The following is a 16,992-nucleotide window of genomic DNA, read 5'->3' on the forward strand; positions in this document are numbered from 1 at the left end:
TTCATTTAATTAGATCCCATTTGTCAATTTTGGCTTTTGTTGCCATTGCTTTTGGTGTTTTAGACATGAAGTCCTTGCCCATGCCTATGTCCTGAATGGTATTACCTAGGTTTTCTTCTAGGGTTTTTATGGTATTAGGTCTAACATTTAAGTCTCTAATCCATCTTGAATTAATTTTCATGTAAGGAGTAAGGAAAGGATCCAGTTTCAGCTTTCTACTTATGGCTAGCCAATTTTCCCAGCACCATTTATTAAATAGGGAATCCTTTCCCCATTTCTTGTTTCTCTCGGGTTTGTCAAAGATCAGATGGCTGTAGATGTGTGGTATTATTTCTGAGGGCTCTGTTCTGTTCCATTGCTCTATATCTCTGTTTTGGTACCAGTACCATGCTGTTTTGGTTACTGTAACCTTGTAGTATAGTTTGAGGTCAGGTAGCATGATGCCTCCAGCTTTGTTCTTTTGACTTAGGATTTTCTTGGCAATGCAGGCTCTTTTTTGGTTCCATATGAACTTAAAGCAGTTTTTTCCAATTCTGTGAAGAAAGTCATTGGTAGCTTGATGGGAATGGCATTGAATCTATAAATTACCTTGGGCAGTGTAGCCATTTTCACGATATTTATTCTTCCTATCCATGAGCATGGTATGTTCTTCCATTTGTTTGTGTCCTCTTTTATTTCACTGAGCAGTGGTTTGTGGTTGTCCTTTACATCCCTTGAAAGTTGGATTCCTAGGTATTTTATTCTCTTTGAAGCTATTGTAAATGGAAGTTCATTCATGATTTGGCTCTCTGTCTGTTACTGGTGTATAAGAATGCTTGTGATTTTTGCACATTGATTTTGTATCCTGAGACTTTGCTGGAGTTGCTTATCAGCTTAAGGAGATTTTGGGCAGAGATGATGGGGTTTTCTAAATATACAATCATGTCATCTGCAAACAGGGACAATTTGACTTCTTCTTTTCCTAACTGAATACCCTTTATTTCTTTCTCTTGCCTGATTGCCCTAGCCAGGACTTCCAACACTATGTTGAATAGGAGTGGTGAGAGAGGGCATCCCTGTCTTGTGCCAGTTTTTAAAGGGAATGCTTCCAGTTTTTGCCTATTCAGTATGATATTGGCTGTGGGTTTATCATAAATAGCTCCTATTATTTTGAGATACATTCCATCAATACCGAATTTATTGAGCGTTTTTAGCATGAAGGGCTGCTGAATTTTGTCAAAGGCCTTTTCTGCATCTATTGAGATAATCATGTGGTTATTTTCTTTGGTTCTGTTTATATGCTGGATTACGTTTATTGATTTGCGAATGTTGAACCAGCCTTGCATCCCAGGGATGAAGCCCACTTGATCATGGTGGATAAGCTTTTTGATGTGCTGCTGGATTCGGTTTGCCAGTATTTCATTGAGGATTTTTGCATCGATGTTCATCAGGGATATTGGTCTAAAATTCTCTTTTTTTGTTGTGTCTCTGCCAGGCTTTGGTATCAGGATGATGTTGGCCTCATAAAATGAGTTAGGGAGGATTCCCTCTTTTTCTATTGATTGGAATAGTTTCAGAAGGAATGGTACCAGCTCCTCCTTGTACCTCTGGTAGAATTCAGCTGCGAATCCATCTCGTCTTGGACTTTTTTTGGTTGGTAGGCTATTAATTATTGCCTCAATTTCAGAGCCTGCTATTGGTCTATTCAGGGATTCAACTTCTTCCTGGTTTAGTCTTGGGAAAGTGTAAGTGTCCAGGCAATTATCCATTTCTTCTAGGTTTTCTAATTTATCTGTGTAGAGGTGTTTATAGTATTCTCTGATGATAGTTTGTATTTCTGTGGGGTCAGTGGTGAGATCCCCTTTATCATTTTTTATTGCATCTTTTTGATTCTTCTCTCTTTTCTTCTTCATTAGTCTTGCTAGCAGTCTATCAATTTTGTTAATCTTTTCAAAAAACCAGCTCCTGGATTCATTGATTTTTTGGAGGGTTTTTTTGTGTGTCTCTATCTCCTTCAGTTCTGCTCTGATCTTCGTTATTTCTTGCCTTCTGCTAGCTTTTGAATTTGTTTGCTCTTGTTTCTCTAGTTCTTTTAATTGTGATGTTAGGGTGTTGATTTTAGATCTTTCCATCTTTCTCTTGTGGGCATTTAGTGCTATAAATTTCCCTCTACACACTGCTTTAAATGTGTCCCAGAGATTCTGGTATGTCATATCTTTGTTCTCATTGGTTTCAAAGAGCATCTTTATTTCTGACTTCATTTTGTTATGTACCCAGTAGTCATTCAGGAGCAAGTTGTTCAATTTCCATGTAGTCGAGCGGTTCTAGTTTGATTGCACTGTGGTCTGAGAGACAGTTTGTTATAATTTCTGTTCTTTTACATTTGCTGAGGAGTGCTTTACTTCCAATTATGTGGTCAATTTTGGAATAAGTGCGATGTGGTGCTGAGAAGGATGTATATTCTGTTGATTTGGGGTGGAGAGTTCTGTAGATGTCTATTAGGTCCGCTTGGTGCAGAGTTGAGTTCACTTCCTGGATATTCTTGTTAACTTTCTGTCTCATTGATTTGTCTAATGTTGACAGTGGGGTGTTGAAGTCTCCCATTATTATTGTATGGGAGTCTAAGTCTCTTTGTAAGTCTCTAAGGACTTGCTTTATGAATCTGGGTGCTCCTGTATTGGGTGCATATATATTTAGGATAGTTAGCTCTTCCTGTTGAATTTGATCCCTTTACCATTATGTAATGGCCTTCTTTGTCTCTTTTGATCTTTGATGGTTTAAAGTCTATTTTATCAGAGACTAGGATTGCAACCCCTGCTTTTATTTTTTCTCCATTTGCTTGGTAGATCTTCCTCCATCCCTTTATTTTGAGCCTATGTGTGTCTCTGCATGTGAGATGGGTCTCCTGAATACAGCAAACTGATGGATCTTGACTCTTTATCCAATTTGCCAGTCTGTGTCTTTTAATTGGACCATTTAGTTCACTTACATTTAAGGTTAATGTTGTTATGTGTGAACTTGATCCTGTCATTGTGATATTAGGTGGTTATTTTACTCGTTAGTTGATGCAGTTTCTTCCTAGCATCGATGGTCTTTACATTTTGGCATGTTTTTCAATGGCTGGTACTGGTTGTTCCTTTCCATGTTTCATGCTTCCTTCAGGAGCTCTTGTAGGACAGGCCTGGTGGTGACAAAATCTCTAAGCTTTTGCTTGTCTGTAAAGGATTTTATTTCTCCTTCACTTATGAAAGTTAGTTTGGCTGGATATGAAATTCTGGGTTTAAAATTCTTTTCTTTATGAATGTTGAATATTGGCCCCCAGTCTCTTCTGGCTTGTAGAGTTTCTGCTGAGAGATCTGCTGTTAGTCTGGTGGGCTTCCCTTTGTGGGTGACCTGACCTTTCTCTCTGGCTGCCCTTCACATTTTTTCCTTCATTTCAACTTCGGTGAATCTGACAATTATGTGTCTTGGAGTTGCTCTTCTCGAGGAGTATCTTTCTGTTGTTGTCTGTATTTCCTGAATTTGAATGTTGGCCTGCCTGATTAGGTTGGGGAAGTTCTCCTGGATACTATCCTGCAGAGTGTTTTCTAACTTGGTTCAATTTTCCCAGTCACTTTCAGGCACCCCAATCAGACATAGATTTGGTCTTTTCACATAATCCCATATTTCCTGGAGGCTTTGTTCATTTCTTTTTCCTCTTTTTTCTCTAGACTTCTCTTCTCACTTCATTTCATTCATTTGATCTTCAATCATTGATACTCTTTCTTCCAGTTGATCGCGTCAGGTTACTGAAGCTTGTGCATTTGTCATGTATTTCTCGTGTCATGGTTTTTATCCCTATCAGTTCGTTTATGGCCTTCTCTGCATTGATTATTCTAGCTATCCATTCTTCCATTCTTTTTTCAAGATTAGTTTCTTTGTGCTGGGTACGTAGTTCCTCCTTTAGCTCTGAGAATTTTGATCGACTGAAGCCTTCTTCTCTCATCTCATCAAAGTCATTCTCTGTCCAGCTTTGATCTGTTGCTGGCGATGAGCTGCGTTCCTTTGGAGGGGGAGATGTGCTCCGATTTTTTGAATTTCCAGCTTTTCTGCCCTGCTTTTTCCCCATCTTTGTGGTTTTATCTGCCTTTGGTCTTTGAAGATGGTGACGTACTGATGGGGTTTTGGTGTGGGTGTCGTTTCTGTTAGTTTTCCTTCTAACAGTCAGGACCCTCAGCTGTAGGTGTGTTGGAGATTGCTTGAGGTCCACTCCAGACCCTGTTTGCCTGGGTATCAGCAGTGGAGGCTGCAGAAGATAGAATATTGCTGAACAGCAAGAGTTGCTGTCTGATTCTTGCTCTGGAAGCTTCATCTCAGGGTGTACCTTGCCGTGTGAGGTGTGTGGTGTCGGTCTACACCTAGTGGGGCATGTCTCCCAGTTAGGCTACTCAGGGGTCAGAGACCCACTTGAGCAGGCAGTCTGTCCATTCTCAGATCTCAGCCTCCATACTGGGAGAACCACTGCTCTCTTCAAAGCTGTCAGACAGGGTCATTTATATCTGCAGAGGTTTCTGTTGCTTTTTGTTTAGCTATGCCCTGTCCCCAGAGATAGAGTCTATAGAGTCAGGCAGGCCTCCTTGAGCTGCGGTGGCCTCCACCCAGTTTGAGCTTCCTGGCAGCTTTGTTTACCTACTTAAGCCTCAGCAATGGCGGGTGCCCCTCCCCCGGCCTCACTGCCGCCTTGCAGTTAGAACTCAGACTGCTGTGCTAGCAATGAGGGAGGCTCCATGGGTTTGGGACCCTCTGGGCCAGGTGTGGGATATAATCTCCTGGTGTGCCATTTGCTAAGACCCTTGGTAAAGCGCAGTATTAGGGTGGGAGTTACCCGATTTTCCAGGTGTTGTGTGTCTCAGTTCCTCTTGGCTAGGGAAAGGGATTCCCTTCCCCCTTGTGCTTCCCAGGTGAGGCGATGCCTTGCCCTGCTTCAGCTCTTGCTGGTCGGGCTGCACGAGCTGACCAGCATCGATTGTCCCGCACTCCCTGTTGAGATGAACCCAGTACCTCAGTTGAAAATGCAGAAATCACCCGTCTTTGTGTCGCTCGCGCTGGGAACTGGAGGCTGGAGCTGTTCCTATTCAGCCATCTTGCTCCGTGTCCCTGCATCTCTGTATCTATCAAAAGTGCCATATTACTTGTAATAGAAGTAGTGAATAATTTATTCTTCAATTTAGGTAATTTCTTTCCTCCCAGGAACACAAAATAAAACACATAACAACTTTCTAATAACAAAATTTTTATCAGTCACTGGAACAATCCAGTAGGGGAGGATTAAGAGGGAAAAAATAGGAAAGAGTGGACCAAGAACAAGAAAGGCACGGAAAAACACTAATGGAGGGAGGCTTCTAAGGGCAAGAAAAGCAAATTTTAATAACATAAAAAGCATTATGGCACCCAGTTACTTCAAGTAACACAGCTTTAAAAACATTTATAAAATAATATTATGAAATTTTACTTCTCTCTTGTTTCCTTAACAGATACAGAAAAAATGAATCAAAGAGACCGACCATTCATGACAATTCAGAGAAATGATAGCTCAGGTATTTTTCCTACTTCCAACTCTGTTTTATTATTTGCACTGGATTATGTACTTTTGAAATGATATACAATAGGAATGTTGATTTTTCAAATATTTAATAATGGAAAGCTTGCTTTCTGGTTACGCTGAATGACTGGCCAGTTCCTTACAATGAGTTTATTTTAATCCTCAACAGTGGTCAGGATACCCTTGCTTTCTTCTTCTTCTTCTTCCTCTTCTTTTTATTATACTTTAAGTTCTGGCGAACATGTACAGAACGTGCAGGTTTGTTACATAGGTATACATATGCCATGGTGGTTTGCTGCGCCCAGCATCCCATCATCTACATTAGGTATATCTCCTAATGTTATCCCTCCCCTAGCCCCCCACCCCCCAACAGGCCCCAGTGTGTGATGTTCCCCTCCCTGTGTCCATGTGTTCTTATTGTTCAACTACCACTTATGAGTGAGAACATGTAGTGTTTGGTTTGCTGTTCTTGTGTTAGTTTGATAAGAGTGATGGTTTCCAGCTTCATCCATATCCCTGCAAATGACATGAACTCATCCTTTTTTATGGCTGCATAGCATTCCATGGTGTATATGTGCCACATTTTCTTCAACCAGTCTATCATTGATGAGAATTTGGGTTGGTTCCAAGTCTTTGCTATTGTGAACAGTGCTACAATAAACATATGTGTGCATGTGTCTTTATAGTAGAATGATTTATAATCCTCTAGGTATATACCCAGTAATGGGATTGCTGAATCAAATGGTATTTCTGGTTCTAGATCCTTGAGAAATTGCCACACTGTCTTCCACAATGTTGTAAACGTGTTCCTATTTCTCCACATCTTCTCCAGCATGTGTTGTTTCCTGACTTTTTAATGATCACTATTCTAACTGTCATGAGATGGTATCTCACTGTGGTTTTGATTTGCATTTCTCTAATGACCAGAGACGATGAGCTTTTTTTTTTTTCATATGTTTGTTGGCTGCATAAATGTCTTCTTTTGAGAAGTGTCTGTTCATATCCTTCACCCACTTTTTGATGAGGTTGTTTTTTTCTTGTAAATTTGTTTAAGTTCTTTGTTGATTCTGGATATTAGCCCTTTATCAGATGGATAAATTGAAAAATTTTTCTCCCATTCTGTAGGTTGCCTGTGCACTCTGATGATAGTTTCTTTTGCTATGCAGAAGCTCTTGGTTTTGATTAGATCCCATTTGTCAATTTTGGCTTTTGTTGCCATTGCTTTTGGTGTTGTAGTCATGAAGTCTTTGCCCATGCCTATGTCCTGAATGGTATTGCCTAGGTTTTCTTCTAGGATAGTTATGGTTTTAGGTATTACATTTAAGTCTTTAATCCATCGTGAGTTAATTTTTGTATAAAGTGTAAGGAAGAGATCCAGTTTCAGTTTTCTGCATATGGCTAGCCAATTTTCCCAACACCATTTATTAAATAGGGAATCCTTTCCCCATTTGCTTGTTTTGTCAGGTTTTTCAAAGATCAGATGGCTTTAGATGTGTGGCTTTATTTCTGAGGCCTCTGGTCTGTTCTGTTGGTCTACATATCTTTTTTGGTACCAGTCCCATGCTGTTTTGGTTACTGTAGCCTTGCAGTGTAGTTTGAAGTCAGGTAGCATGATGCCTGCAGCTTTGTTCTTCTTGCCCAGCATTGTCTTGGGTATGCGGGCTCTTTTTTGGTTCCATAATAGTTTAAAGTAGTTTTTTCCAATTCTGTGAAGAAAGTAAATGGTAGCTTGATAGGGATAACATTGAATCTATAAATTACTTTGGGCAGTATGGCCATTTTCACAATATTCACTCTTCCTATCCATGAGCATGGAATGTTTTTCCATTTGTTTGTGTCCTCTCTTATTTCCTTGAGTAGTGGTTTGTAGTTCTCTGTGAAGAGGTCCTTCACATCCCTTGTAAGTTGTATTCCTAGGTGTTTACTCTCTTTGTAGCAATTGTGAATGGGAGTTCACTCATGATTTGGCACTCTATTATTGGTGTATAGGAATGCCTGTGATTTTTGCACATTGATTTTGTATCCTGAGACTTTGGTGAAGTTGCTTATCAGCTTAAGGAGATTTTGGACTGAGATGATGGGGTTTTCTAAATATACAATCATGTCATCTGCAAACGGAGACAATTTTAACTTCCTCTCTTCCTATTTGAATACCCTTTATTTCTTTCTCTTGCCTGACTGCCCTGGCCAGAACTTCCAATACTATGTTGAAGTGGAGTGGTGAGAGAGGGCATCCTTGTCTTGTGACGGCTTTCAAAGGGAATGCTTCCAGTTTTTGCCCATTCAGTATGATATTGGTTATGGGTTTATCATAAATAGCTCTCATTATTTTGAGATCTGTTCCAGCAATACCTAGTTTATGGAGAACTTTAGCATGAAGGGCTGTTGAATTTTATCAAAGGCCTTTTCTGCATCTATTGAGATAATCATGTGGTTTTTGTCATTGGTTCTGTTTATGTGATGGATTATGTTTATTGATCTGCATTATGTTGAACCAGCCTTGCATCCCTGGAATGAAGCTGACTTGATCGTGGTGGATAAGCTTTTTGACATGCTGCTGGATTCGGTTTGCCAGTGTTTTATTGAGGATTTTTGCATTGATTTTCATCAGGCCTGAAATTTTCTTTTTTTGTTGAGTCTCTGCCAGGTTTTGGTATCAGGATGATGCTGGCCTTATAAAATGAGTTAGGGAGGATTCCCTCTTTTTCTATCATTTGGAATAGTTTCAGAAGGAATGGTACCAGTTCCTCTTTGTACCTTTGTAGAATTCAGCTGTAAATCCATCTGGTCCTGGACTTTTTTTGGTTGGCAAGCTATTAATTACTGCCTCAATTTCAGAACTTGTTATTGTTCTATTCAGAGATTCAACTTCTTCCTGGTTTCGACTTGGGAAGGTGTATGTGTCCAGGAATTTATACATTTCTTCTAGATTTTCTAGTTCATTTGCATAGAGGTATTTATAGTATTCTCTGATGGTAGTTTGTATTTCTGTGGGATCAGTGGTGATATACCCATTATCATTTTTTATTGTGTCTATTTGATTCTCCTCTTTTTTCTTCTTTATTAGTCTGGCTAGTGGTCTATTTTGTTAGTTTTTTCAAAAAAACCAGCTCCTGCATTCATGGATTTTTTTTGAAGAGTTTTTCTTGTCTCTATCTCCTTCATTTCTGCTCTGATCTTAGTTATTTCTTGTCTTCTGCTAGCTTTTGAATGTGTTTGCTCTTGCTTCTCTAGTTCTTTTAATTGTGATATTAGGGTGTCAATTTTAGATCTTCTCCATGCTTTCTCTTGTGGGCATTTAGTGAGATAAATTTCCCTCTAAACACTGCTTTAAATGTGTCCCAGAGATTGTGGTACATTGTGTCTTTGTTCTCACTGGTTTCAAAGAACTTATTTATTTCTGCCTTAATTTTGTTACTTACCCAGTAGTCATTCAGGAGCAGGTTGTTCAGTTTCCATGTAGTTGTGTAGTTTTGAGTGAGTATCTTAATCCTGAGTTCTAATTTGATTGCACTGTGATCTAAGAGACTGTTATGATATCCATTCTTTTGCATTTGCTGAGGAGTGTTTTACTTCCAACTCTGTGGTCAATTTTAAAGTAAGTGCGATGTGGTGCTGAGAAGAATGTATATTCTGTTGATTTGGGGTGGAGAATTCTGTAGCTGTCTATTAGGTCTGCTTGGTGCAGAGCTGAGTTCAAGTCCTGAATATCCTTAATTTTCTGTCTTGTTGATCTAATATTGACCGTGGGGTGTTAAAGTCCCCCATTATTATTGTGTGGGAGTCTGTCTCTTTGTAGGTCTCTAAGAACTTGCTTTATGAATCTGTATTGGGTGCATACATATGTAGGATAGTTAGCTCTTCTTGTTGCTTTGATCTCTTTAGCATTATGTGGTGCCCTTCTTTGTCTCTTTTGATCTTTGTTCGTTTAAAATCTGTTATTCAGAGACTGGGATTGCAACCCCTGCTTTTTTTTTTTTTCTTTTTCTTTCCATTTGCTTGGAAAATATTCCTCCATCCCTTTATTTTGAGCCTGTGTGTATCTTTGCATGTGAGATGGATCTCCTGAATAGAGCACACTGTTGGGTCTTGACTCTTTATTCAGTTTGTCAGTCTGTGTTTTTAATTGGGGGCATTTAGCCCATTTACATTTAAGGTTAGTATTGTTATGTGCGAATTTGATCCTGTCATCATGATGCTAACTGGTTATTTTGTCTGTTAGTTGATGCAGTTTCTTCATAGTGCCGATGGTCTTTACAATTTGGTGTGTTTTTGCAGTGGCTGGTACCGGTTGTTCCTTTCCGTATTTAGTGCTTCCTTCAGGAGCTCTTGTAAGGCAGGCCTGGTGGTGACAAAATCTCTAAGCATTTGCTCGTCTGTAAAGGATTTTATTTCTCCTTCATTTATGAAGCTTAGTTTGGCTGGATATGAAATTCTGGGTTGAAAATCTTTTCTTTAAGAATGTTGAATATTGGCCCCCACTGTCTTCTGGCTTATAGGGTTTCTGCTGAGAGATCCACTGTTAGTCTGATGGGCTTCCCTTTGTGGGTAACCGAACCTTTCTCTCTGGCTGCCCTTAACATTTTTTCCTTCATTTCAACCTTGGTGAATCTGATGATCATGTGTCTTGGGGTTGCTCTTCTGGAGGAGTATCTTTGTGTTGTTGTCTGTATTTCCTGAATTTGAATGTTGGCCTGTCTTACTTGGTTGGGGACGTTCTCCTGGATAATATCCTAAAGAGTGTTTTCCAACTTGGTTCCATTCTCCCTGTCACTTTCAGGTACACCTATCAAACATAGGTTTGGTCTTTTCACATAGTCCCATATTTCTTGGCGGCTTTGTTTGTTCCTTTTCATTCTCTTTTCTCTAATCTTATCTTCACATTTTATTTCATTAAGTTGATATTCAACCTCTGATATCCTTCCTTCTGCTTGATCCATTTAGCTATTGATACTTGTGTATGCTTCGTGAAGTTCTTGTGCTGTGTTTTTCAGCTCCATCAGGTCATTTATGTTCTTCTCTAAACTGGTTATTCTAGTTAGCAATTCAACTAATTTTTTTCAAGGTTCTTAGCTTCCTTGAATTAGGTTAGAACATGCTCCTTTACTCGGGGGAGTTTGTTATTACCCATCTTCTGAAACCTACTTCTGTCAATTCGTCAAATTCATTTTCCATCCAGTTTTGTTCCCTTGCTGGCAAGGTGTTGTGATCCTTTGGAGGGGAAGAGGCATTCTGGTTTTTAGAATTTTCAGCCTTTTGGCACTGGCTTCTCCCCATCTTCGTGGATTTATCTATCTTTGATTTTTGATGTTGGTGACCTTTGGCTGGGGTTTCTTTTTTGTTGATGTTGATGGTATTCCTTTCTGTTCATTAGTTTCCTTCTAACAGTCAGGCCCCTCTGCTGCAGGTCTGCTGGAGTTTGCTGGAGGTCTACTCCAGACCCTGTCTACCTGGGTATCACCAGTGGAGGCTGCAGAACAGCAAAGGTTGCTGCCTGTTCCTTCCTCTGGAAGCTTTGTTCCAGAGGGGCACCCGCCAGATGCCAGCTGGAGCTCTCCTGTATGAGGTGTCTGTCTGCCCCTGCAGGGAGGTGTCTCCCAGTCAGAAGACATGAGGGTCAGGGACCCAGTTGAGGAGGCAGTCTGACCCCTAGCAGAGCTCGAACACTGTGCTTGGAGATCCGCTGCAAGGAGCTGACAGGCAGGGAAGTCTAAGTTTGGTGAAGCTGCACTCAGAGCCGCCTGCCCCTTCCTCCAGGTGCTCTGTCCCAGGGTGATGGGAGTTTTATCTATAAGCCCCTGACTGAGGCTGCTGCCTATTTTTCAGAGATGCCCTGCCCAGAGAGGAGGAATCTAGAGAGGTAGTCTGTCTACAGCAGCTTTGCTGAGCTGCAGAGGGTTCTGCCCAGTTGGAACTTCCCTGTGGCTTTGTTTACACTGTGAGAGGGAAATCACCTACTCAAGCCTCAGTAATGGTAGACACCCCTACCCCCACCAAGCTCAGTCATTCCTGGTCAACTTCAGACTGCTGTGCTGGCAGCGGGAATTTCAAGCCAGTGGTTCTCAGCTTGCTGGGCTCCATGTGGGTGGGATCCACAGAGCTAGACCACTTGGCTCCCTGGCTTCAGCCCTCTTTCCAGGGGAGTGAACGGTTCTGTCTCACTGGCATTCCAGGCACAACTAGGGTATGAAAAAACTCCTGCAGCTAGCTCGGTGTCTGCTGAAATGGCTGCCCGGTTTTGTGCTTGAAACCCAGGGCCCTGGTGGAGTAGGCATTTAAGGGAATCTCCTGATCTGTGGGTTGCAAAGACCATGGGAAAAGCATAGTATTTGAGCTGGGGTGCACCATTCCTCATGTCACAGTCCCTCATGACTTCCCTTGGCTAGGGGAGGGAGTTCCCCAACTCCTTGTGCTTCCTGGGTGAGGTGACACCCCACTGTGCTTCAGCTTGCTGTCCGTGGGCTGCACCCACTGTCTAACCAGTCCCAGTGAGATGAGCCAGGTACCTCAGTTGGAAATGCAGAAATCATCCACTTTCTGCATTGATCTAGCTGGGCACTGCAGACTAGAGCTGTTCCTATTTGGCCATCTTGCCAGGTCTCCCTACCCTTGCTTTCTTTCACTGTGATTGGCCTGAAATCATTTGAGAGCTTTCTATAGTCATGTGATCCATGATTTACTTAATAAATCCTAATTACTTTATATGACACAGATGAATTATTCATATAATTGAGGTGGAAGTACATGTTTTATTTGAGTTACTCAAGTTATTGTATACTTTATGCTACTTGAACTTAGAGTAACTCTTGCTTGTGTTTTGCTTTATCCAAATGGCTCATATCATACCGGACTAGGACATTGTATGTATTTGGATGTAGATTACTCAAACATTTTACATGATTTTAATATTTTTCAATGTATTAAACTTTTAGCTTTCAGTTTCAACCTTTTTTCAAATTTAATTAAAATTATTTTGATTTTTCTAAGTTAAAAATGCATCTATGATTGAAAAATCTATTTATATAATTTGATTTATAATGATGTGATACTTAATATTCACAGTTGATATCTATCACATTTTAAATAAAAAGAATGGGTTAACAGTCATCATACTTTGTAGCTTGGCATTATAATTTTCTAAAATCTTCAATATACGGTACTAATTTAGCTGAAAGCATTCCCTCTGTACCCTTTCAGAAGTAATGTTGTGCAAGAAATAAAGGGGCTATATTATAATAATTTCTAGAAATAGAGGCCTCAAATATATTATCAATATTGTAATATATTGTTTCTTGTATTTGCTTAAAAATATTTAAAAATAACATCTGAAGTCAATATGTTGCCCTAATTATATTTTGACTTCCAATAACATGATATTCTTTCTTTGTCATTTTTCTGTTTTTATACCTAATAGATAATCTGGTATTGCCTATGAAAAATGAGATGAGAAACACCAAGTACAAACCAGTGGACTATCAACAATTGCGTGTATTAACTGAAGCAAAGAAATTAGCTTCTGCCTCTGCAGAGCTAAAGGTTAGAAGTTATGTGTGTATGTGTTTTTCTAGTTTTAGAAAATTGAATTGCTAGAAAGTGTTTACAATGTCAATGTGAAAATAAATGACATTCCAAATAGTTGTTAGAAACTCCCAAGTAGTAATAATAGTGAATAGCAGCTAACATTTATCGAATGCTCTCAGACACCATTATATAGTTTACATGCATTCATGCATTACCCATTTAAAGTTCAGAACAACTCTTTGAGGTCTGAATTCAACTTTATTTTTTGAAAGACAGTTATTTTATTAGCTTTCAACAACTTCCAACTTAATCTGAAGAATAAAAATTGTTAGTAATTACCAGCTGCGGACTATTACCTGATTAAGACTCCTTCTCCAACACTATACAAATATGTCCTCAGGTGCTCTCTTTTCTAGAATTCCGTTTTTGGCTTAAAGATATGTTCCAGGCCAGGGCGAACCTAGGCTAGATTTGAAAGGAGATTATGTGCAAGTGATTTTGCACAGTATTTTAGGACCATGTATAGTTTAGGATTATTCACACAGTATGATTCTTTCTTGTGGAAATAATAGAGTTCATTAAAAACAGTATTTTCATTACTTGACTGCAGTAAAAAACAGATTAGGTGAAGCAACTTGTTACATAATTTGCATGTTGTTTGTATTCACAATTTTCATGGTTTGTTCATTTTGCCTTTTATTGTTAATACCTTTTTTTATAGAAGGCAATTGTTATGATTTCAAAGCACATTTGATACTCTATTCTGGAGAGATTACCATATATTCATGGGCTATATCTCCTCAAACTAAGGCAACCACTTAAAAGCCAGGGCATTATTTATTTGGTTTATATAACTTTAAAATAAGTTAATGTTATGGGAACATTCAAAGAAATTTTGTGGTAAAGTCACTTATATTACTATCATCCTAACAAAACTTTTCGTATTCCTGACTTCTGTTTATTGTACACATATATATAAACATAAACGTAATACGCATTTTATTTTTCCCATGATAAGCATAGACATGAAATCATGTATACTTTTCTCCCTAACGGTCTGTCACATAATCTTTTACATACTTAATTGTTCAAGCCAGTACATATTTATTATGTGTCTACTATTTGCCTTGAAGATACAATGGTAAGCAAAATACAGCCCTTACCTTTATGAAATTTACTGTTTGCTGGGGGAGGGAGAGGAGTCAGTGTTTATCAAATAAACCTGGAAGTAAAATTATCCCAAGTATAAACTGCAGTAAAAACCATGCTGTCTGGTGTATAATAGGATTTGATCTTCACTGAGTGGTTAGGGAAGGCTTTTCTGAGGAAGGGATATTGGATTTGGGATCTCAAGGCCAATAAAGTACAAAGTTACAATGAGATAGGAAGAATCAGTTCTGGTGTTCTATTGCACAGTAGGGTGAGGATGAATAACAGTAAGGTATTGTATATTACAAAACAGAAGAGAGGCTGTTGAATATACTCCCCACAAAGAAATGATAAATGCATGTGACGATGGCCGTGCTAAATACCCTGATTTAATGTATATTTTTATATAACGTATATATGTATCAAAACATCAAATTGTGCCCATAAATATGCACAATTACAATATGTCAATTAAAAATATAATACAAAAGAATTAACTAGGTAAAAACAGGAGTGACAAGTACTCCGAAGAGAAAATGATCCATGCATTATCCCACCCCAATTTTTAGATATTTGAGATGTACCCAATTTTGTGATAATAGAAATTATGCTACTTCAAGCATAGAGACTTTTCATGTTTTAGAATCCTCTACTCTCATGGGAAAAATTCCCATGATTGGGACATCTGGATCAAAAGTGTGAGTGTTTTTTAGTGTTTTTGAGACCTGTTACCAAGTTTCTTTCCCAAGGTATTGTTTTAATGAAGATACCAAACAAATGTATTCTCTACACCCTTGTCAGTATTGGAATAGATAAATAAATATTCATGTATGTATATATACACACTTATATTTCTAATACCATCCATCCATCCATTCGAGATGTACCAAAAAAGACATTTTGACTGAATGTAGAATGGTTGAATGTTAAAATCAGTAGTTTGTCAAAGTGAATTTCTCTTTGGTGATAGACTCATTATGAAAGAATCAATATATTTCAGATTTTTAATTATTATTGTGGTCTTTATAGTTTGATATCAAGTGCAGGAACAGTAATTTCTCAGCACTGTCAGCCACTGGATTGCTACTCTGGTCACTGTATTTACATATTTGTGCGGTTAAACAGATGCTCACGTTCAACTGGCATTTTAAATAACATCAGTAACCTTTTTGTTCATAGCGGAATGTAATTCAGGAAGAAGCTTTTCTAGAAATAACTGTGTACCTGGGATTCATAGCTTGGCAAATCTCCAAAAAAAATCCCTTGTCTTTAACTAATGAAAACGGTTCACAGTCTGTAGCAATCATTTTGACAAGCCTTTGCTTCCATTTTCAGTCTCCGTAGATTCATGATGATAAGGAATTGTCCTTTTAAAGCATTTTGGGATGTCTGTTGTTTTGAATTTCAGTTAGTGAGAACAAAATGTGTCCTAGGTACTTCATCATTTTCTAACACTTGCTTTTTTTTCTTCATGCAGTTTTCATTTTTTATTATATCTGGATTAAGGAAAATGCATTGGGAATATTGTTGTACGTTATTTTTTGGAGTCTTCCCTTCTAATTTAATTTAGAGGTGGCAAGTTGACATTTTGCTTTTAATTTATTCTTGTAAGTTGTGAACAATTGCCAAATAGGACTTTTTCTTAAAAGACTCATGGCTTAAGTGGAATTAAATAAATGGAAATTAAATACAACTCAAAATTTTTTTTTAATGTCCTGAATGCTAAGATAAAAAATAGTCCACACTAACTAGAATTATGATTATAATAGTATCTCTGTTATTCTTTCATATATTACTTGAATTAAAAATATATAGGCTCAAAAAGAATATATTATTATTCTTAATGTTTCATAGCTAACACATTCTCTCTTAATATTTGTATTAATTATTGGCCTACTTCCCTATTTATTTTACCATTTAAATGCACTCTTTTTTTAGACATGTAATTTACAGTTTTAATAATCATTGTTAATTATTACAGCACTTTTCTCTGGCAATATTAAACATATTTAAATAAAATGATAAAATATTAACATTTAAAGCACATAAAGAGATTATTGCTTCAAGTTACATCTAGAATGCATAGTTACTTGTCTGATTTGTACTACTGATATTATTAACAAGCTAGATATGAGGGTCATTTATATAATCACTGTGTCATTGATCATGCACAATTTCTGGGATGCCAACCATATAAGACTGAAGTGGACAGTCAGTGATCTGGTCTTTCAAAGGCTGAGATTGAACCTGAAGACAAATAATAGAGTTGGACTAAAAACTGAGACCAATTTTGGTACATTGTGTGTAACTGTTCATTCCCAGTGTATTAACTGTTAAAGAGATCTTTGCAATTATTTTTAAATTTGAATTTCTTTGCTTAGATAATTCTTGTACAGCTCAAGGCTTTATTAATTCTTTTAAAAAATGTTATAGAAAATTATAAACATATGAACAATTGGATTGAATGGTATAGTGGATCTCCATGTCACATCATTCAGCTTCTACAATGATCAACTTTTGACCATTGTTTCCTCTATACTCCTACCCGCAAACCACCCCCTGTGCCAGACTGTTTTGAAGCAAATCACAGACATCATAATATTTCACCCATAAATATTTCAACATGTATTGCTGAAATAATAAAGATTTTTAAAAGCCTATAATACTATTACCATGTCTAAAAATGTTATTGTCTTAATAATTTCAAATATGTAGTGTTAAATTTTCCTGATTATCTCAAAAATTTTGTCTTAAAGTTTATT

At 38.0% G+C, this 16,992-nt stretch overlaps 1 protein-coding gene across 3 annotated transcripts in view; it reads left to right on the top strand.

Moving 5' to 3' along the window:
* CCDC148 (coiled-coil domain containing 148) overlaps positions 1-16,992 on the top strand; it is a 302,348-nt gene that overhangs the window by 86,878 nt on the left and 198,478 nt on the right. For 2 of the 3 annotated variants that reach the window (XM_010353360.2, XM_010353361.2), the window contains exon 2: positions 12,975-13,096. In XM_010353360.2, the coding sequence (XP_010351662.1) occupies positions 12,975-13,096 (122 nt within the window). Of the gene's footprint in view, positions 1-5,503; positions 5,556-12,974; positions 13,097-16,992 lie in introns of those variants that run through there. The other variant, XM_010353359.2, reaches the window with a different exon arrangement.

This window comes from Rhinopithecus roxellana, chromosome 14 (assembly GCF_007565055.1).
Source record: "Rhinopithecus roxellana isolate Shanxi Qingling chromosome 14, ASM756505v1, whole genome shotgun sequence".
NCBI classification, from domain to species: Eukaryota; Metazoa; Chordata; class Mammalia; order Primates; family Cercopithecidae; genus Rhinopithecus; species Rhinopithecus roxellana.